Here is a 20,928-nt window from a genome sequence, read left to right as displayed (position 1 = left end):
CGGGCCTCTCACTGCTGCGGCCTCTCCCCTTGCGGAGCACAGGCTCCGGACGCGCAGGCTCAGCGGCCATGGCTCACGGGCCCAGCCGCTCCGCGGCATGTGGGATCTTCCCAGACCGGGGCACGAACCTGGTGTCCCCTGCATCGGCAGGCGGACTCTCAACCACTGCGCCACCACGGAAGCCCCAAAATAAATTTTTAAAAAAGAAAGAAAGAAAAAAAAGAAGAAAAGAGTTGGTAGATACAAAAACAAAAAGGATTCTCATGGTTCTGCAGCACATGGACTCTTAGGGCCCAACCTGACCTAAGATCTCTGAGCCTGTTGTACCCTGCCCTGCCTGGCAGACGGGGGGCAGGCCACCTCTGCACTTGGGGTGAGCAACCAGAGCATGACACGATCCCCGGCCCAGGGCAGCCCTCTGCAGACAGCTCAGGTCCTGACAGAGCCCAGCTGCAGTTGGCCAGCCCGCTCCTCACAGGGAAGCAGGAAAGGCACCCAGTATCCACCCCCTGGATCCTCAGGAGGTAATAGGGCTCTGGCCCACTCCCCCAAAACACTGCAGGTCTCTTTCTAGGAAGTGGTAGCACAGGGAACTATATTCAATATCCTGTGAGAGACCATAATGGAAAAGAATACTAAAGAATGTATACGTATGTGCAACTGAATCACTTTGCTGTACAGCAGAGATCAACACAACATTGTATATCAACTTATACTTCAATAAAAAAAAAAGTGGTGACTCATTTTTCAAAGATGTGTACTAAAACAATTTACAGATTAAATAGGACGTCTAGGGCTTCCCTGGTGGCGCAGTGGTCGAGAGTCTGCCTGCCGAGGTAGGGGACACGGGTTTGAGCCCTGGTCTGGGAGGATCCCACATACTGTGGAGCAACTGGGCCCGTGAGCCACAACTACTGAGCCTGCACGTCTGGAGCCTGTGCTCCGCAACAAGACAGGCCCGCACACCGCGATGAAGAGTGGCCCCCACTTGCCACAACTAGAGAAAGCCCTCGCACAGAAACGAAGACCCAACACAGCCAAAAATAAATAAATAAACAAATGTGGGTTTTAAAAAAAAATGATGCCTAGCATCTGCTTCACAATAAGCAGGCACAGGGAAAGAAGTAGGTGAGGCACAGGTGAAAGCACAGCGGCCACAAGTTGCTGACTCATGAAGCTGGGTGATGTACGGGGGAGTGCATCGCAGCATCCTCTCAAGCATTTTTAAATTTTCCAAAACAAAAAGTTTGGGGGGAAATGGAGGGAGTGGGGAAAGTAACGAGGTCCTCCCTTTCTTCAACTCCCTGCACCCACAACTGTGCCAGCAATGAATCTGAACAGCAACACTATCTTTCAGGAAGGAGCAGGAGGCTGCCACCCAGACGGGAAACACAATGAGAGCTACTCGTGGTAAAGATGATAATAAATAATCATAATTGATAATAATTTAGAATAACAGCAGCTACCATTTACCCAGGACTGGCTAGATGCACGCCACTGGGTAAAGTGGTTTGCAAGTACTATTTCTTTTAACATAAAAATCCTAGGAGGTAAGAGTTAAAACTATAAATCTCTTAGAAAAACACACTGGTGTCAGTCTTTGTGACCTTGGATTAGACAATGGTTTCTCAGGTATGATACCAGAAGTACAAGCAGGAAAAAACAGATAAACCGGGCATCATCAACAGCAGGAGCTTATGTGGGTCCAGGATGCCACCTGCCTTGGACCTGGTGCTCTGGAGTGAGGGAGTGCCCGGGCATGGCCTCACCTCATCATGCTTGGGACCCAGCAGCTGGAAGGCTGCCTGCTGGGCTGTGTGCCCCTGAGAGCCCAGCCGGGCACAGCCTAGCCTCTAACCCCGACGGCAGGACTGGGAATTCAGGTTTGATGGACGGCTCTGGAAGTCTACGCCTCGGGGGGAAGGTGAGCTAGGATGGAGGAAGGGCCACCACACAGCCCCATCTCCTCTCTGGGCCTCAGCTTCCTCTTCTGTCAAGTGAAGGCCAATGCTGGGAAGAGGTCTCACGCATAGGAAGGAGCTGGAGGCCGCCAGACCCGCGTAAATTCCTGCTCTCCCCACTTGCTGTGTGCGGCCTCTGTAAGCCTCAGTCCTCATCTGTCCACAACTCAGTAGGGCAGGTCTAGAATAGGAAACAGAGGACCGAAGCCTGGGGCCAGCGGTGGGAGGAGAATGGAGAGGCTGGGAGCTGCCTGGACCTCCCAAGAACGAGCAGAGTCTCCTACTGGGTCTCTGGGTGGCCGGCTGTTTGAAAGATGGCTTCGTGGGTTCACATCAAGCAGGCGCTTAGGCAAGCCCCACAGCGGGAGCAAGCCTGATGCCCTGTTCTTGGGGTGCTGTCAATCTCCGGCGAAGGCAGGGCAGGGAACAGCACGGCGAATGCTAGCTAACAAGGAGCACGTGCAGGGCTGGGTGAGCTAAGCACCGGCTCCCGGCCAAGCATTCTGCACGTTAACCTGCAGCCTGGAGGGAGAATTTCACCAAAATCCTGCTGGCCGGGACCAGTGGCGGGGGGTGGGGACCAGGTTGGAAGCCATTCATGGAATAGGGAATTGACAGCACCCAGTTTGTTGGAGAAAGTCCATCTCTTGGTTTGGTAACTGGCTTCCTTCCCTCCAGTGGCCCTGTTCCCCACCCCGGGAAGAGAATGTCACGGGGCAGGACAGGAGCTCTGCACTGGGAGTAGGAAGGGAGCCCACTGCCCAAGGCAGAGGAAGGAGAGGAAAAGGGCAGGGCAGAGCCAAGCAGGGTTGGGCTGGGCCGGGCTCAGGGGAGCGGCACTGCTCTACTGCTTCATCGGGTGCTCGGTACACAGTGTATCTGTGTGTAGCAAAACTTCATCAAGCTATTCACAATATGCACACTTTTCTCTGTGTATATTATACTTCAATTAAAAAAAAAAAAAAAGGTGGGCACGGAGAGAAAGCAAGCACTGGACTAAACAGCAAGGCCCTGGGTTGCAGCCCCTGCTCTGCAGTGTGGCCTGCCTTGTGCTTACCCGGTCCGAGACTCCAGCCTCCTATGTGGAGTGGATCAAAAGTGGAAAACGGGGGCTTCCCTGGTGGCGCAGTGGTTGAGAGTCTGCCTGCCGATGCAGGGGACGCGGGTTTGTGCCCCGGTCCGGGAGGATTCCACATGCCACGGAGCAGCTGGGCCCGTAAGCCATGGCCGCTGAGCCTGTGCGTCCGGAGCTTGTGCTCCGCAACGGGAGAGGCCACAACAGTGAGAGGCCTGCGTACCGCAAAAAAAAAGGGGAAAACGGGGCCCAATTCCACCATGACCACCTCCACGGCCCCGGGAGCCATCACCACCGATTATGGCGGCGATCACTTGGGACTTAAAACCACCTTTTGTGCTAAATACCCCAATGGGACTTCAGAATCCTGATTATCACTTGGTTCCAGAAGTAGAGAAGCATCGGCACTCAAGACGAACCCCACACGCCACGCACAGAAGAAACTCTCCAAGAAGATTCCCAGAAGCCCACGAATCAGGGTGTTTCGGTTAACACTCAACCACCAAACGCGTGCTGAGGAAGAACTCAAATGACTTCCTTGTAGCTGTTACAAATTATTCGTGGGGGCTTTTTACAGGAAAGGGGGTGACCTTGGGCTTCCTCAGCATAATCTCACTCCTTCTGGCTCTTCCTGAGAGCATGACCGGCACCCAAACCATTCAGCTGATGGCACAAAGGCTGGCCTATTAGCGAGCTCCTTCCACATCAAGTGGTAGGTGAAAGCCAGGAAGCTTCTAGTTCCTCAAGTCTTGACACCATGATGGAGGTCCTGGCAAGATGCTAGGATGTGTTACTATTATGGATAATTACAACAGTGATAATGATAGCAGCTAACTTTTCCTAAACGCTCAGCAAGTGCAGGACAATGTCCTACACCTTGCAGCAACTGACATTTTATTCCTCACAACAACCCTATAGAGTAAGTCCTATTAGCAGCCCCATTTGATAGAGAAACTCAGGCTCAGAGAACCTCAGTACCTTGCCCAGGCTCCCCCAGCTAGGAGGTAGCCAAGATGGGACCTGAACCCACACCATTTGGCTCTAGAGCCCTCTAGTTTCTAGTCAGTGAAATAGGCATAGCAAACCTGGGTAAAAGAAAAGCATCTCAATTCTAGCTATAGCCAGGATCACTCAGGTTCATTCTTTAAAAAAAATTTTTTTTAAATTTTCCATTATCTATTTATTTACATAAAACAAAAAAGACCTGAGTACGTGGGCACACAGTTACCATGTGGTGATGTTGAACCTTTCCTTAAGCACCAAGCCATGGAGGTTTAGTGGAATGAAAACTATACTGGGAATCAGAAGCCTTAGAATCTTAGAATCTTGGTGTCACTAAATAATTTTGTGACATGAAAATAATTTACATTTTCTCAGATCTAAAAACCTAAAAACCTTCTTTTAAAACTTATGTTAAAAGGAAAAAAAAGTAACCCTTTCTCATGTTCTGCCAGGCCAAGTCTTTAGCCTAGAGGCCTTTAGCCTGGTGGTTCAGCCCGTGAGGCCAGGCACACTGCGTCTGGTGGCAGGACAAGGAAAAGCAAAAAAAAAAGGAAAGGCTGCAGGCCCATCTGCTTCTCCCATCACCCCAGGGTCTGCATCCTGCTTCACTCTTCACTCAAAGGCCCCCAGGGACCACCACACTGGGCCAGAGTCTGCATCTGTCCCCAACCCTGGATCAAGACAAACTAACACAACTGAAGACAGACACCTCTTAGGAGAGCAAACAAATGGCATGGCCGGACGCCGGAGTCCACAGCGGCCACTGGGAGGAGGATCCGCGTGGCACCAAGGGAAGGACGCATGCCCGACGCACAGGAGGGCCGCTGTGGACACTGCTGGGTGAAGGGATGGGCCCCGTGGAGGGAGGATTAACACTGCAGCAGTGTCGCCAGCAATCCCACCTTCAGAGGCACAGTATACGCTTCTGCAGAGAGCGAGACCGGCCGCTGGGAGGGCAGCCGCAGGTGAGGATGAGGTCATGAGCCGGGCTGAGCAGAGTTTTCTGGGAGGACAACTAACAAATCCTATGGGTAGACCACCGAAGCCCGTAATCAACTGAGGCCAGGACCCAATGTCTCTGAGTCAAAGCCTTCCTGGCACCACTCAGAATACCTGCCTGTTCGTTAGAGCTTACAGAAAACCACACACCATGGATAGTCCTGAGGAATCCACACTAGGCCCCAGTGCCTTGATGTAACAGTGTGCCAGGCAGCCACGGCCCTCGCTAAACCCTGGCACACGTGGCTGTGCAAGAATCATAGGCTGAGGGTCTAAAGAGGCAGCCGGATCTGGCACAGGGCTGCGCCTGGAGATTCCTGCAGCTAAACCTTGAGAGTAGGTTCCCAGGAGCCAAGAGGAGGTTGTGGTACCATCCAGTACCTACTAGGGGCAGGACCGCGGAGTCCAGCCACACAGGGAGCCATCGGCAGCCTACTGAGCTGTTCAGTGTGCAACCTGCGTAACCGTCCCTGACAGCCAGCCAGCCAGCCAAGGCTTCTGCCTTCCAATCACTGGCAGACCACCCCTTTCAGGCCAGCTGCGGCCCTAGGGCAGTCCAGACCCCAGCACCAGGACCCTGAGGCACTGTGAAAGTTAAGGCAAAGGCAGAGTCTAGAAATGTGGGTTCGAGTCCTGGAATCACCATTAACTTTATGTGTGCTTCTGAAGGTCACAAGTTATTTGTATCTCAGTTTTCTCGTCTATAAACAAGAGAGTCAGAATAATGTATCTTTAACATCCTTTCTGACTTTTAAGTTCTAGGATTCTTTGATTCTGACATGATAAACAAAGAAAGAAAGCTCTTTGGGCCTGATGGAGCCAGGCTGCTACCTGGGAGCCCAGGGCCTGCTGCCCTCGAGCAGGCGCACAGCACTGTGGCTGCACAGGACAACGTTGGCAGGGTGGCAGGACACAGCCGAGGGAAGAAGGCCAGCAGGACGGGTGCACGAGTGACAGATAATGGCTCCGTGTCGGGGACAGACGCCCACTCACTAGCTCAACCAAGCCCATACACACCCGGAGACTGTCCTTTGCCGTCACCAGATGACTCTCCAGCCCTCATAGACTCAGCCTGGCATGTTAGACGGCTTGTCCTCACCTACTACCGCTTCTCTAACTCTCCTCAGATGGCTCCCAGCGAGAGCTGGGCTTCCCCACCCAGCAGATGCCTTGGTCTTAATCAACCCTCGTTTGTATTCCAGAGAGATCTCAGGTGTCTGTGTGCCCAGCCTGAGGCCTCCCAGACAGCATGAAACCAGGGAGGGTGAGCGCCCCTGATGGGTGTGTATGTGTGTTTGGGAGGGAGGAGGTCACCTCTTCAACCTCAGAGTGGCCCCATCCCACCCACCCTCCCTGGGGGCTCGTAAGTGGACAGAGATGCGGGGGTGACTGATGATAACAGAGTAGGGCAGGGTTGCCATATGGGGGAGTGGGTGGGAGAGCGGTGAAGAGGAGGGGAGAGAGGGTTTCTGGAAGCCAATGACGTTGAGCCACAAAGGGTCACAGGCATGGGACACATGAAAAGACATTCCGAAAGCAGAGGCATGGGGTGAGGGGCCTGCGTGGCTAGGTGGACGTAGGTGAAGACAGGTGGGAGAGGCAGCTGGAGACAGACCAGCCGAGGGGCTTGGACTTGATCCTAAAGCAATAGGGTCCTGAGGCGGGGAGTGACGAGCCAGCTCTGAGTTTGGCGGTGACCTGTCTAGAGGTGTGGGCTAAGGCCAAGGGGCTGAGCTCGGAAGGGATGAGGCCTGGGCAGCGTGTCAGGCACAGTGCTGGCCTTGGGGGCACGTGCGCCGGGCTTCGCAGTCCAGGAAAGACTGAGATGCTGCCTGACCTTCGGCACGATCCCGCCTCTTATCTGGCAGCGCAGCTGAAAGGAAAAGGACGATGCCATCTGCCCCTCAGCCTAGTCTGCTCTGCAGACCCGTTACTTAAACCCACGAGCTCAGGCGCGGGTGGCCAGGCCCTCGCAGCACAGGGAGTACAGAGGAGAAAGGCAGGGTGTGCGCGAGCACCAGACAGAAGCAAGGTGGCCCAGACCCTGCCCCTCCCAGGGCCCTGAGTGCCCCACGGAAGAAAACAACAGGATGAGGAGGTGACTGCTAGGGTCCTGGCACTCTCCGATTCTCTGCAACCTGGCCAATTTCAACTGATTAGAAACACCTCCCAAAGTGGTGGGACATGGGCCAGCACTTGCTTGGAGGGAGGGTTACTGGCCCAACTCCTATGGAGAGAAAGGGGGCAACAGCCAAAATTAAGACTACATAAATTCAGCATTTCTATTCCTAGAGATTTATCCCACATAATTCCACACATGTGCACACAAAGATATATGTACAAAGATATTTAATCGCTGCAGCATATTTCCGAAACATGATCAGAAATGTCCTAAGTGTCTATCAGTAGAGAAATGGTTAAGAAAAGGATTGAAGGCCATTTAATGGAATACTATGCAGCCATTAAAAAGAGTAAGACAGCCTGAAGGGAGGACAGATATGAAATCATTTCCAAGCAAGATCACACAGAATAGTGGCTTGGTGTGAGGACGGGAAGACCGTCTTTGCTCGTGTACACAGAACTCCCCTAAAAAGGCTCCATGGCTGCCCCCAAGACGGGGATGCGCTGGCTGGGCAGCAGGGGCGGGAAAAGACTCCTTGAATTTGCTGCATGGGCACGTGTTACCTACGTCAGATGGCAGAGAGCCAGATGGAGGGGACATAGGCAAGGCCATGCCTACGGAATCCACCAGAACCACAGTGCATGAATAGGCTGGTAAAACTCACTGTCCCAGGGGCACAAGGTGGGAGAAACACTGGAGTGTTTGGGAAGTTTCCCGGGAGCAGAACGCCGGCAATAACCCCCCACTGTCCCTGCTGGTGAACAAAAGTCACAGAACCAGGGGTTCAGAAAAGACAAGAAGAGGTTGGAGCACCCAGGCGCCAGGCTCTAGCATGAACTGGATGTGACCTGCGCCACTGACGGAGCAGAGGGAAACCCCTTCCAGATGGGGGGTGGGGGGAGGGAAGCAAAGCACCTGTGGAGGCGGGGCTGGGCCCCAGCATCCCGGGTGTGTGACTTGCACACCCGCCCCAGTGTGCCCGCCAGTGGCATCCAGGTCACAGGCACCCCCATCCCATCCCCAGGCCGGTGGATGCCACCCACGACTGTCCATCCGCCTGAGTCATCTTCCCAGACGACCTGCGGTGACACGCGCCTCGCTCAGCCATCTGGGAGAGAAAACCGGGGTCCCCGTGGGGAGACACACCATTGTTGACAGAGCTCAGAGAAAGTCCATGAAGAAAAGCAATCCCATCAAAGTGTAACCCCGAACGCTGAGGAAGAGGGGGCGGGGAGGAAACGGAACACTTTACCATCTGAGACAACAAACACCTTCTCCCCCGCTTCCAGGCCCCCGACTAGAACAATACCGCCCTTTCTGTCCCCGGACCTCAGCACCAAACTTACGTGTTCTCCACCTCCCGTCAGCGGGAGGCTGGCAAGGTGCCCGGCCAGGCTGCGCACTTGACAAATGTCACATGCCCTGTCACAGTGCCAGGGCACTACTCAGGTCCTCAGGCAAACAGAGAGAGACCTCGGCCACACACCACCTCCGGTACTGGGGAGGGATCTGCAGGGCTGGGTGCCAGCCAGGAGAAGGCATCTGCTCACGGGCTGACACTAAACCAGGACAGGCTGGCCTTTCCACTCAGGGGTCACTGTCGGGACCGGAGGGGGTCCCAGTGGTTATGTGACCAGGTGTCAGAGCCGACAGCTGAGCGAAGTGAGAAGCGGACGGGGCTGCCTGGTCCCAGCAGCTCGGCTCCGCCCCGGCTCAGCAGCGGCCCCTCACTCCTTAAGCACCTGTCTTAACGCTGAGCGCCTTCTCCACACACCTGTCCAGGTGAGCCCGGGGAGCGGCCCCTGCCTTCAGGCCGCTTCCCAGGACCCCGGCCACAGGCCGGCTCTGCCTGCCCAGCCGGGGCCGCAGCCCTCCAGCCGGAGTCGGACTCCTAGTTCCCAGAGCAAGCGCAGGTCTCCCCGAGGCCTGCAGGTGCCCGCTCCTGCTCTGCTGGGTGAGCAAGGTTACAGCCAGGACTCGGGACACTGCAGCGCTGTTGGCGGGGAGAGAGGATCGTCTGGAGCCACAGCAGAGCTCGCAGTGTGCCGCTGAACTCTGGGACCCGGGGCCGCTTGGGCCAGGGGAGGCCTGGGCGCCTCACCCCTGCACGAGGCCACCCCGCCTTCCCAGCCTCTGGCTGCAGGAGAACAGAGAACAGAGACAGCTACTGCTGCCGGCCGTGACCCTGGCAATGACCCCTAGTGCTGGGACAACTGTCCCACTTCCTGCTCCACATCTCAGCCCTCTTCTAAGCGGCAGCCAGTGCACCCTCGGTCCGCGCATTCTCCCGCCGCTGCTGCACTCAGCTGCACCAGCCCATTCCAGGTCCGCAGGCCTCTGCGCCCGTCTTGCCAAGGGGCCTGGCAGACGTAGCCCCCTCGCCTGCTCCACGCCCTCCCCCTGCTCACTAGGCCTTTTAGGCCTCGGCTCATGTGTCACCTCCTCAGAGAGGTGACAACACCCTCCCTGTTATCACACGTCTCGAGTTTTCTTCTTCCTAGAACTTACCATAAATGGAGACAATGGTGCTTTTCCTCCATTTACTTGTGTTTTCTTAGCATCAACCCTGCCTCCCCTATAGCAACACACACACACACACACACACACACTCACACTCTCACTCACACACACACTCACACACACACACACATCTGTGGGGAAAGGGGCTGCATCCACCTGATCTTACTTTTTGTATCTGCGATGTCTTTTAGGATTCCTGGCACACAGCAAGTGCTCAATTAAGACTTGTGGAATGAATGACACAGTGGTTATTTGATGCATGATCTCATGGATCAATGGAGAGACTGAGAGATACCGGCCAGGTCAGGGGCTGGAAGCCAGGGAGTGTGTGAGGCCTGAGGCAGGGGGCACGGACCCCAGCCAGCGTGGGAGGGGCTCACAGAAGGTCCTCGTGGCTCACTCTGTCTGTCTCCAGAGGATGGAGGTCAGCGGAGGCCCAGCCTGAGGCCCACCAGAGCAGCTTTACTCTTGGCTGGTGAGAGACTTTGTGATTTATTTACACGAGGTCAAAAGAAATCACATGGGCCTTTATCGTGGGCACACAGACCACATGGGTGGCACAGAAGCAAGTCAGGAAGTCATGGTCCCAAAGAGGCCAGGAGGAGAGTGGAAGAGACCTTCCTGCCGTAGATGTTCCTGAAATAAAGAACCCACAGGACTACAGACCTCTTGGTGGGAGTTCCCAATCTCCAAAACCCAGATACTGGTACTCGAGGAGCCTAACACGTCCACAGGGCCGAACTAAGGAACCCTGAAATGATGTGTATACACAAGTTTTCCCTATGACTTTGGGAAAATGTATTATGAGCAAATATTAGTATTTCTAAAACCCAGAAGACCTCCAACCCTGAGCTGTGAAATGGTGACTGTCCACGCACACACAGAGGGACCACGGCCAGTGCGCTGGGTGAGCTCAGGCTTCCGAGTGGCCGTCCCTCCCACCGCCCCACCCAGTGCTGTACAAAGTCCATCTCTGCTCTGGGCAGGTAACAGGCAGGGTCATAAAGTTGTGCGTCTTCCTGGGGGGCTGGCCTCCCCCGCCACAGGGAAAGGCCCTGCAGACACTCAATGGCCCTAAGTGGCCCCAAGCTCCCTGGGGCAGAATGAGAGATTCACAGCCACTGCCCGCTGCCCTGGCCTGGACGCACAATGGGCAGATTGTGCGGCCACTTCCGCCATGGGAGGAGGGGCCTCGTGACCTAGGGCAGCAGTCATGGGGAGGCTGACCTCACAGCCTCCCCGGGACAGGATCTGTCCTCGGGCCAGGGCCACCAGATCTGCCCAGCTGTGCCTCCCCTGGCCTCTGCCGGCCAACGTTTTATCATCGTGTGGCACCAACGATATCAGAGCAATGCTAGACAGTGACTGGGAATCACTGGCTCTCAGCCCTCCAGGGGTCCGTCCGCTGCCGGCCAAAGCCCCTCTGAAGCATATCTGAAAAGAGCACAAGCCGCCTTCTTACTGATTGGCTGTAGGCAAGTGATTTAACTTCCTTGGGCCTCAGTTTTGTCACCTAAAAAAATGGGGAAGTAATTCCATTTTTTCCATGGATTGATATATAGGTACCAAATGAGACAGATACAAGATGTGGAGTGCCCAAGACAGAGAGGGCCACTTGGGATGTGCTCGGGAAACGGTGGCCTCTCCCGTGGCTCCATGGTGACGGCCTGAATCATTCCCTGGTGCTCAGGGCTCTGACCCCCGTCCAGAAGGCCCATATGCCACCAGGCACTGCCCGGCAGACAGAAACTCACTTAACTTTTGATAGGTTTAGACGTCATCTTCTTAATCAGATTAGAAAGCCTCCAACAACAAAAACTGTTGTTTCTTCTACTTCCCCTCTGTGCCTACAGCACACAGTACAGAGCCCCGTGCTGGCAGCTGCTCAATAAACATCTGAGGTCGACAGGGTTTGAGTCAACACAGCTGTGAAATCATTTCGGAGCCAGAGGGGTCTCGGAGTAAAACGGAGCTGTGGTCTTGGAGGTGATCACCGCTGTTCACGGCAATGGCCTTCTGGACTGGGTACCACTGCTCTCAATGCCACCGTCTTCTGCTGGCATCCTGGCATGTGCCTGGCATGGCAGGCGGGGAAACCGAGGCCCAGGTGGGTGAGCTTGTGAGGGGTGGAGCCAGGCACAATATCCAAAGTCCCCCTGCAGGCCACCCGGCCCTGCCTCTAAGGACAGTCCATATTTCCATCCCCCTGTCACAGAGCACAACTGTCACTTGGGGACACTTTCATAATCACTGTCTCACTGACTTCTCTAAGCACTCTCAAGTTGGCTGCAACCGACAGTCACAGATAAGGCTGCTAGACTATCATCATGGTATGATAACAGCCGACACAACTGAGTGGTCACTAAGTGCTCCAGCTGGGCAGGGTGTTTCACACGTGGTTTCACACGTGGTCTCACACGCCAGGCTCTAACAGTAAGAGTGGTGGACGCTTACACGCACTTGGGGCCGAGGGCATCACGCATGTTAACTTGTTGAAGCGTCTTTTTTATTTTTTAGAAGAAAAGGGCCCTGTGTATTGCTGTTCCCCGTGTTTGGCTCCCCGGCCTGCAGGCGGCTCCTACTTCCCTGATCCCTGCCTGGAGGACCCGTGTGGCCGCTGAAATGTTAGGTGTCCCCAGCTTGTGTCACTTTGGGGCAGAAACTAAGAGCCAGGACGAGCTTCACTGAGGTCTCTTCCCTCGGCCACCAGGATCCGTCAGCAGCTGCCTGTCATCCGGGTCCCAGACGTGCAGCAGAGCTCAGCTAGCCTGCGGAGGGTGTGCGGTACAGAGTAGAAGGAGGCCTGGGCCGGGTCCCGGGAGCTGCTCGTTACTGCGGCGCGGCCGAGCCAATCCCCACAGGATGGAGAGGGAGGGGTCTTGAAAGTCACCCCCTCCGATGTCCTCCAGCATCTCAGGAGGGCACTGGAGCCTGCAGCTACACCACCAGGGAGCGGCGGGCCACATGCGGGCCCGCTTCCTGCCCCGGGGCCGGGCCCCAGCAGCTTCTCAACTCACGCCTCGAGGATCATCAGGGCTCTGAGGGCTGGACACGTGTTAACATACTCAGTCCCCCCCACAGTCCTGGGAGGTGTGGACGACGGCTGTCCACTTTTTATAGATGAGGGAACTGAGCACATGCCAAAGGCCAGCCAGCAAGCAGTGGGGAGGCCAGCTCTGAATCCAGGCAAGGGCTCCAGTTATCAGCGCTCCTAACCACCCTGCTGTGGGCGCCCAGCAGTCTGGAGGAGGAAAAAGGTAAATCTGAGGGCTCTAGACATTTGCACACAGAGTATAAGGAGGGTTCCAAGGAAGATGTACAAGTGTTCAACAGACACGCAGAAAGATGCCTGACATCATTAGCTGCCAGGGAAATTTTAAACCAATTCAAAACTACAAGATACCATTGCACGCCCACTAGGATGGCTAAAATCAAAGTCAGATAAGTGTTGGCAAGGATGCAGAGAGACTGGAACCGTTATATGCGGTGGGGATCTAAAATGGTACAGCCACCAGGGAAAATAGGCTGGCGGTTCCTCAACCGACCACCTGCCCCAGCAATTCCACTCCTGGGTATATACCCTAGAGAAATGAAAACACACGTATGCATAAAAACATGCACGTGAATGTTTCCGACAGTGTTCTTCATAACAGGCAAAAGATGGAAACCACCGAATGTCCACCAGCTGATGACTGGACAGACACAATGTGGTCTAGCCATACACTGGAATATTATTCAGCCGTGAAAAGGAAAGCAGCACAGATTTACGGTACAACATGGATGAACCTTAAAAACATTATGCTGTGGGAAAGAAACCAGTCACAGAAGATGGTATTGTCTTTTTTTTTTGGCCTCTACACGTGGCCTGTGGGATCTTAGTTCCCCAACCAAGGATTGAACCCACACCCTCGGCAGTGCAAGCGTGGAGTCCTAACCACTAGACCACCAGGGAATTCCGAAAGATGGTGTATTATATGATTCCATGCATATTAAAGTCCAGAACAGGGAAATCTATAGAGACAGAAAGCGGTGGTTGTCTACAGCTGGGGTGGGCGGGGGGTGACAGTTAAAGGGCACAGCGTTTCTTTTTGAGGTGATGAAAATGTTCTAAAACCGACTGTAGTGATGGTTGTACACATCTGTGGATACATTAAAAAACACGGATGGTACACTTTGAAAGAGTGAATTGTATGGTATGTGCATCTCAATAAACTTGTCTTTTAAAAGGATAAGGGGTAGGGGGTAGGGAGCTGGGCTACTGAAATGCTACTTCCTTTCAGGTAATGATGACGAAGAACCAACGTGCAAAGTGTGCGTTCTCTGCCGACATCCCCGCGGCGAGGGGAGAGCACCCTCCCAGATCCACTTCATACAACCAAACAGCTGACGGGACCCGAGAGGTGAGGGGGGCGGGGCATCGTCCTGCACGGGCCCAGGAGGGCCGAGCTGGACCGCTCAGAGGCTGGCCTGTCACGGCTGAGCAAGGAACGCTCAGGACCACAGGGGCCCTGGAGAGAGGACGGAGCACTGCTGGGCCTCCAATGGCATGCGTCCCTCTCCACCTCAGAAAGCTGCCAGGTTCCAATGATCACGGTGTCCCCACTGCTCGGAGTTCATCCTGCGCTGGCAATTCCCCCTCCTAAGCAGGGCCTCTCGTTCCAGTTAAATCTGATCTTATCGCTCCCACCCTGAGCCTTCAGGATAAAGTCCAAGCCCCACAGCCTGGTGTGAAAAGCAGTCTCTCCACTCTTATGGTCCTGCAGGTCCCCACATCCGAAGGGAGGTCCACATGCACCCAAAAGGTGGCGCTGTCTGCCTCATGAGCCCTCCCTGCCCCCTCCCAGCTACCCACTGGAGCCACTTTCTCCCTCCCCTAACCGGCCTGGGCGCCCTGCACCAGCCCTGCACCCACGATGCTCTTCCACGTCACAGAGACATAGACGTGTCTCCTACGTACCAGGCACTGTGTGCGGCAAAGGGGATACCCGGGCAGCTTGAAGCAGACGTGATCCCTGCCCCTGCGGAGCTAACCCCCAAATGGAGAGACTGGCAGAAGCAACCAGTAGAGAATGACAAACTTCCAAACGGAGGGAAGGAAAGGTGCAAAGTGTTAAGGGCCCGGGACAGGGAATGTGTCCTAAGTCAGGTTATCAGAGAGACATCCCTGAGGAAGGGACACCTGAGCTGAGAGCTGGGGGTGGGGATGAATTCCAATTAAGGGAACGTCCTGTGCAAAGGCACTGAGGTGGAAAAGAGCTCAGAGCTTGAGCAGCTGTTGCAGGAGGGCCAGCAAGTCAAGGAAGGGGCGGGTGGGACAAGATGAGGCTGGGGAGGTGGGGAGGGAGGCCGCGGCCAGACTGCAGGCCTCATGGGCCATGTCAGAGGCTACAGTCTTCACTATCATCGCAATGAAAAGGTGTGAAAGAGTTTTTAGTCAGGATGAGCGGGGATCAGGTCTGCGTGTCTCCTAGTCCATCACTCTGGGGTCTGCGAGTGCGGTTCCTGGCTTCCCGAGGCCTTCTCTCCGGGCTGGGAGCTCCTGTGGACGGTGCTCAGCAAGCAGTGTGCCACTGCAGAGGAAGCTGTCCCTGTGGTCACACAGGGGGGCCAGGGGCCATTTGGGGGACACTTAACATCCTTCCAGCTAATGAAGATGGGGAGAAGAGGTGACCGTTTAGACTCAAACCTCCTCCTTCCGAGCTCATTCAGGGAAACCCCAGGAAGATCCACCTAGATGGCACCACCTAACTCAGGAATACAGTCACCGTAACACTTCTAGCAATTCTGGGGCATCAGCAAAAGGGCCCCCACCTCAGCCCCTGGGCCACACCTGACAGCTGGCTCTGGATGCCACAGTGAGAAGGTTCTCGTCGCTCCCCTGCAGAAGCAGCTCTAGAGGCCAGGAGACCCTCCCGCCACCCCAGGGGACCTCTGTCCAGGTCTGTTCCCTGATAACTGAATCTCGGGCAGAGTCTCGGTGGCACCAGGCTGTCGGCTCCACGAGAACCTTGGCGCAGAAAAACAACTGAATCATCCTGATGATTCTCCAAGCCAAGCCCTCTTGAGGCCAATATTCCTTTTTTGGGGGGGGGGAGGTGGCAGCTTGGGAGTTGATTTCTATGGCAACCAGCTTTAGTGATCTGCATAAGCTCCAGACACACAACCCCCAACCTGTCCACAAGGGCAGCCAGAAAAAAAGCATAACCTCTCAGCTCTGAGAATTCCTGTCCATCCCTGGGTCCTGGAGGTTTAATGGAAGCATCCCATGGGCGGAATGCTCTAAGGCTGTCAGAAACATCTCAGAAACTCATCTATCTTGACCCACACAGCCCCAAGCCACTTCCCCAGGGACCCGAGTATTGCCTTTGGTGAAGGCCCTTCGAGCTGAGCCCCTTCTGGGGCCAACCACCTTTCCCCGTTTTCTTACAACAAAATGCAGAAAGGCCACCTTTGCAAACCCAAGCCCGGGGCCCTGCTTCCCGGTCTCTGAAATCTGAACGTCCCTCTGCGTCTCCTGACCCTGGGCCCCTCCCCGCACCTAAGCCCGTGCCTCCCTGCTCATGTCCCGAGAATAAATATTAAAACAGGAATCTGAAAACAACGGCACGGTCAAGGTCAAGTGTCAGTCTATGGCCTGGCTCTGAACCTGAATCTCGTATCTCGCACAGGGTGGGAAGACCAGGTCAGCCCCGACAGCCCGGAGCCCCGTGGCGGGAGGATGGCCTGCGTGCTGCTGAGCAGGCCTCACCTGGCACCTCTCAGTCCCTCTCTCCACCGGCCCCTGCCCTCCTCCTCTCTTCTCGGGGCCTGTGCAAAGTGCAGCCTGTCACCCTTCTCCCCAAAGGATCGTGCTCTTCGCAAAAGAGGAAACGTCCCGGCCTTAGCAGATATCCGCTTCATGCTCAAGCACAGACGGCAGTGAAAACTTATCCCGGAGATACTGAGGCTGGAAGGTTATCCTGAGGTCACCTCAGGCATCTGAGGGCCGGCTGCTGTGTGTGCCCTGGGTGGGACAACTCCTGGGACCCAGCCAAGACTTCCCTGGGAAACGCAGCCGGTGGCTGAAACCCTTGAAGCTGCACGTCCCCACATCCCGCCTGACACGTTCTCCAACCTTCTCTGCACAAGAACAGGAACACAGGGGACCAAGTTCCCCTTTAGTGCTCAGCCACCACCTGTCCTGCGCCGTGGGCTGTGGGTGTGCTTGCGGGGAGCAGGGGATGGGAGGCCCCCAGGGTTGGTTGTTCCCTAACTCCCAGTCCTTTATCTAAGAAAGTAATGACACAGGCAGTAGTGGGAGCAGCTGTAAGAACTCAGCAAACATTAGACACTTCTGCATACTCAGACATTTACTTCTCACAGCAACCTGCCCACCTTAAGAAGCAGGACCTCGCAGCAACCCCATTTTACAGAAGAGGAAACTAAGGCTCGAGGGGGTCATGTGATCACACTGGTATCGACCACCAACTAAGCACTGGCTGGGGCCTGAGCACCGGGTGAAGCACTTCATACGCATCGTGTTGTTTACTCTTCCCAGCACGGTATGAGGTTTTCCTGGTACTAACACCATTTTACAAATAAGAAAACTGAGGCTTGGCAAGCTCACAGAGGAGCCCAAACACACCTTTCCCCACGGCCCCCCAGCCCCATGGAAGCGGAAGAGACTTCAGGCTGCTGGCCAGGCAAAGGCCCTGCAGGGCACCACGTGTGGACAGCACACCTCCCCACTTGCGTGGGGGAGTGGGACGGGACACCAGCAGGGCCACAAATGGGCCACCAGGGCTCATGTGAAGCGGGAATCTGCCAGAGTCGGTCAAGAAGGGGGCAAGAGCCACAGGGAAGTGAGGGAGGCCGAGGCCACCGACCCTGGACACACGGGGGAAAGAAATGCTGTCAGCAGGAGGGCTACTATGTGTCGATGAGAGTCCCCTTTGTCCTGATAAAGAAACACAGGACGTCAACCCTCCAGTTATCACACACTGCAAAGTGCTGGCCCGAGCATCCCTCCCACAGGGAGGCTGTCTCTCTCTCTCTCTCTCTCTCTCTCTCTCTCTCTGTCTCTCGGCTGCATTTTCACTGATAACGTGACCTTGTTTTTCATGACCCCTGAGCCGCTTTCCTGAGGAATGAATCACGCTCTTGTCCAAAACACAGGGCAAGTCAGCGGCGGCAATGGCAGCAACCCCCAAGGTGGCGGGCGGGTTACCGTGGGGTCAGGACCCAGGCTACTGGGGAAATGGGGAAGGGAGAAGGGAAAAGCCAAGAAGACTTGGTCCCAGCTCAGAGATGGGCACACAGGGTCAAAGCCGTGAGCTCGGAGAGGGGCTCTCCACCAAGGCAGGACTCAGGGGCCAAGGGCAGCCGCTCCAGTTCAAAGGCCCTCAGGGGTCCCTTTCTCCAGGGGTGGCAAGAGGGTTCCGCCCCTGTGCCAACTCAACACCTGTGGCTGCGGCTGTGTGTCGCTGAGGACGCAAAGGCACGTGCGGACTCTGCAGTGCCCAGATCGGTAAATCAGGTCTCTAAGCGTAGAGGGCAGAGGGGGTTCCAACTGTGCCCTGGTTCAATCAGGGAAGTGCCCGACCACAAGCCCATGTCTTCTTGGCAGTGGCAGAGCCTTGTGTACACAGTACACGGCCAAGACAGCTCCACGGCTTTAGAAATGCACAGAACCACTCCCGGCCTTCCGCCTCACCCCTCCACGCACCTGGAACCTGTGCACCAGCTCCAGGGACTGGCTGTCGTTCTGGTCGGCTTCGAGGATGACATCAGTCAGTTTGTGGATGATGACGTCCAGGGGGCCCTGCTCCTCGATTGGCCGGCTAAGGTTCAGCTACAAGTGGGAGATACAGAGAAAAAGAACAACTTCAGCTCCTGAGCCCGCTGCCCCGTCTATCCCGTCTCCTCTGCATGTCCCCGCGGCACGGAGAGGGGGCAGGAGGAGGGCTGGCACTCGTGGGACAGGACGGGACGAATGGGATGAACTCGCTGAGGGCCTGGAGCCCTTCTGGGGCAGGCCCTGTGTTTACACTTCTGGCCCCGAGCCCCAAGCGGCCCGGGGACACAGAAAATACACACGTGGGATCAGGGTGACGAAGTTTCTGTGGATCAAGGGAGAGTCACTGTGAAAGCATTTACCGGCCACACTGCAGCTGCCCTACCACCCAGGTCTTTCAGGTGGGGACACCAGGGTTCAGGGAGGTCAAGTCCAACGACTGAAGTCACACGGCCAGACCTGGACTGAGATCCAAGCGGACACTCTCCACAAAACTACACACAGTCTCGGCAAAGCTGTGATCTGCGCGAATCTAAGAGCCGCTGCTTTGAGAGACCAGAAGCTGGCACTTCACACTGAGATCAGGGCCTATGATGACAAAGTGAGGGGGCACTGGGCTGCCTGGGGTCCCTGAGGCCCGGCTCCACTGGGGGGGGCGTGTTTATTTTTTCAAGAGCGTGGGGTTAGGAAGATCGGGCCCCGGGGGAGCCAGAGCTGCTGGCTGACAGACAGTCGGCATCACCTGACCCCCAAGACAGGAACACCTGCCAACAGCCGGGGCCGCCTGACACCGAGCTTCCTGACTGGCCAGATGTCTGCCGCCCGGCACGCGGCCGCCACCAGCTGAATGGCCCGCTCCCTTGGAGGTGACGGCGCCAGCCCGGCACCTGGCTGACCCCCTGGGTGGCCCCAGCAGAGCCCGGAGATGGCCACCAGCCCCATCCCTGCCCTCAGCCCCACCCCCAGGGGGGCCTCCCTCCGGGATTCCTGGCTGTTTGTTTCAAAGTCATTCATAAAGAGATCACGGTGACAGCTCTAGGCAGGCACTGTGCTAAAAACGTACGTCCGTTCGTTTCTTTTCATTTTCAAACCACACAGTGAGAAGGAATCCCACAAACACAGACTTCTGAGACCTGCCTGGGACCTCGCGGTGAGAGGGCAAAGCCAGAGCCGAAGCCGGGCCTGTCACTCAGCGCCTGTCCCACGCCCCATGCCTGCTCTGGGCCACGGGAGGCTGTCCTCTACAGCCACGACCACCCGGCTGCCTTGTCCTCTGGCTGCTGGCCGAGTCCGGCCATTTGGAGGCACCAGCAGAAGATGGGAGGGGGGAGGGGAGGGGAGCCTGGGTGTTTGCTCCCGCCGTCCCCACTGCACAGGGCAGCCCCTCTCCCAAGACCACCACTGTCTCTAAGCTCTTCCTTCCCCTGGTCCCCTGAGGCCTGGGGTGGTGACAGCCCGCCATTCTTGGGGTGCCTCACCACCTCCCGCTGGCTCCTTGGACCCTGCCCACACCTTGCCATCCTCCCTTATTTAGAGTCTTTTTCCGTTAAGGCTTCGGAATGTGCCAGCTCTTTTCGGCTGATATCCTTAACTCCTCTTTTTTATTGTCTGCCAGGAAAGATGTTAAGGGATTTTACCTATTTGAAAAAAAAAAAAAATTCCACGGACTTCACCAAAAGAAAACACTGAAGAACGCTGATCCTCCCCCATGGTGACTAGCCTGTGTACAAAGCAGCCAAAATGAGACCAGCTGAGAAGCTGCCCATCTTCTGGGACTCCTGGACGGGGAAGGGAAACGGCGTTTGTCCTCACAGCACAGCCAGGAGCTGGGGGTGATGGTCCCCCTTCACAGACCAGGACACCTAGCGCCCAGGAGGAAAAATTACCGGGCAAGGCCTTGCGGGTGGGAGGTGGCCCGGCTGGGGCCTGGACACACAGTGACACCAATGGGCTCAGCCCGCAGCCTAGCTGCTAGGTGTCCTGGGGCCTGTGCAAAAGCCTAGCAGCGTCCCTGGGCCTCAGTTTCCCCTTGGATAAAAAACAGGAAACTCCAAGGACCTTTCCGGTTCTGTCCATGGATTCATTATTACATTCCCATCCAACTCCACTTCCCAGAATAAAACAGAATTGGAAGGCAGGCAGAGCAGCCAGTGGGAAGTGGGAACACGGGCAAAGAACAGCTCATTCTCAGAGGTGCCACAGACACAAGCCCATTTGTGTTGTAACCGCGGCTCCACTGTGACAGGCACCAAAACAAGAGGCCAATATTTTCAGACCAAGACAGCCACGGATGGAAGAGAACTGGGTCACATGGTGATGCTGGGCAGGGCGCCCCGGGCCTCAGAAACGCCATCCCAGAGAGAACATTTCCCATTCAGCAAGAGGGGACAGTCAGCCCCTGAGAGGAACCTGGGGTCCCAGTGCGACTGGGGAAGGAGGTGGGCAGGAAATGCCCTCAGCTCATGCTCGCCTGGCA

The 20,928-nt window shown here is 55.8% G+C and overlaps 1 protein-coding gene across 2 annotated transcripts in view; it reads right to left on the bottom strand.

Annotated features, from left to right (window-relative positions):
- ITPK1 (inositol-tetrakisphosphate 1-kinase) overlaps positions 1–20,928 on the bottom strand; it is a 166,849-nt gene that overhangs the window by 50,583 nt on the left and 95,338 nt on the right. For both annotated transcript variants that reach the window (XM_060095703.1, XM_060095704.1), the window contains one exon: positions 18,384–18,509. In XM_060095703.1, coding sequence (XP_059951686.1) covers positions 18,384–18,509 — 126 coding nt within the window. The remainder of the gene's footprint in view (positions 1–18,383; positions 18,510–20,928) is intronic.

This window comes from Mesoplodon densirostris, chromosome 4, assembly GCF_025265405.1.
Source record: "Mesoplodon densirostris isolate mMesDen1 chromosome 4, mMesDen1 primary haplotype, whole genome shotgun sequence".
NCBI classification, from domain to species: Eukaryota; Metazoa; Chordata; class Mammalia; order Artiodactyla; family Ziphiidae; genus Mesoplodon; species Mesoplodon densirostris.
The sequence above is the reverse complement of the archived record's forward strand: the minus strand, read 5'-3'. Positions and strand labels throughout refer to the sequence as shown.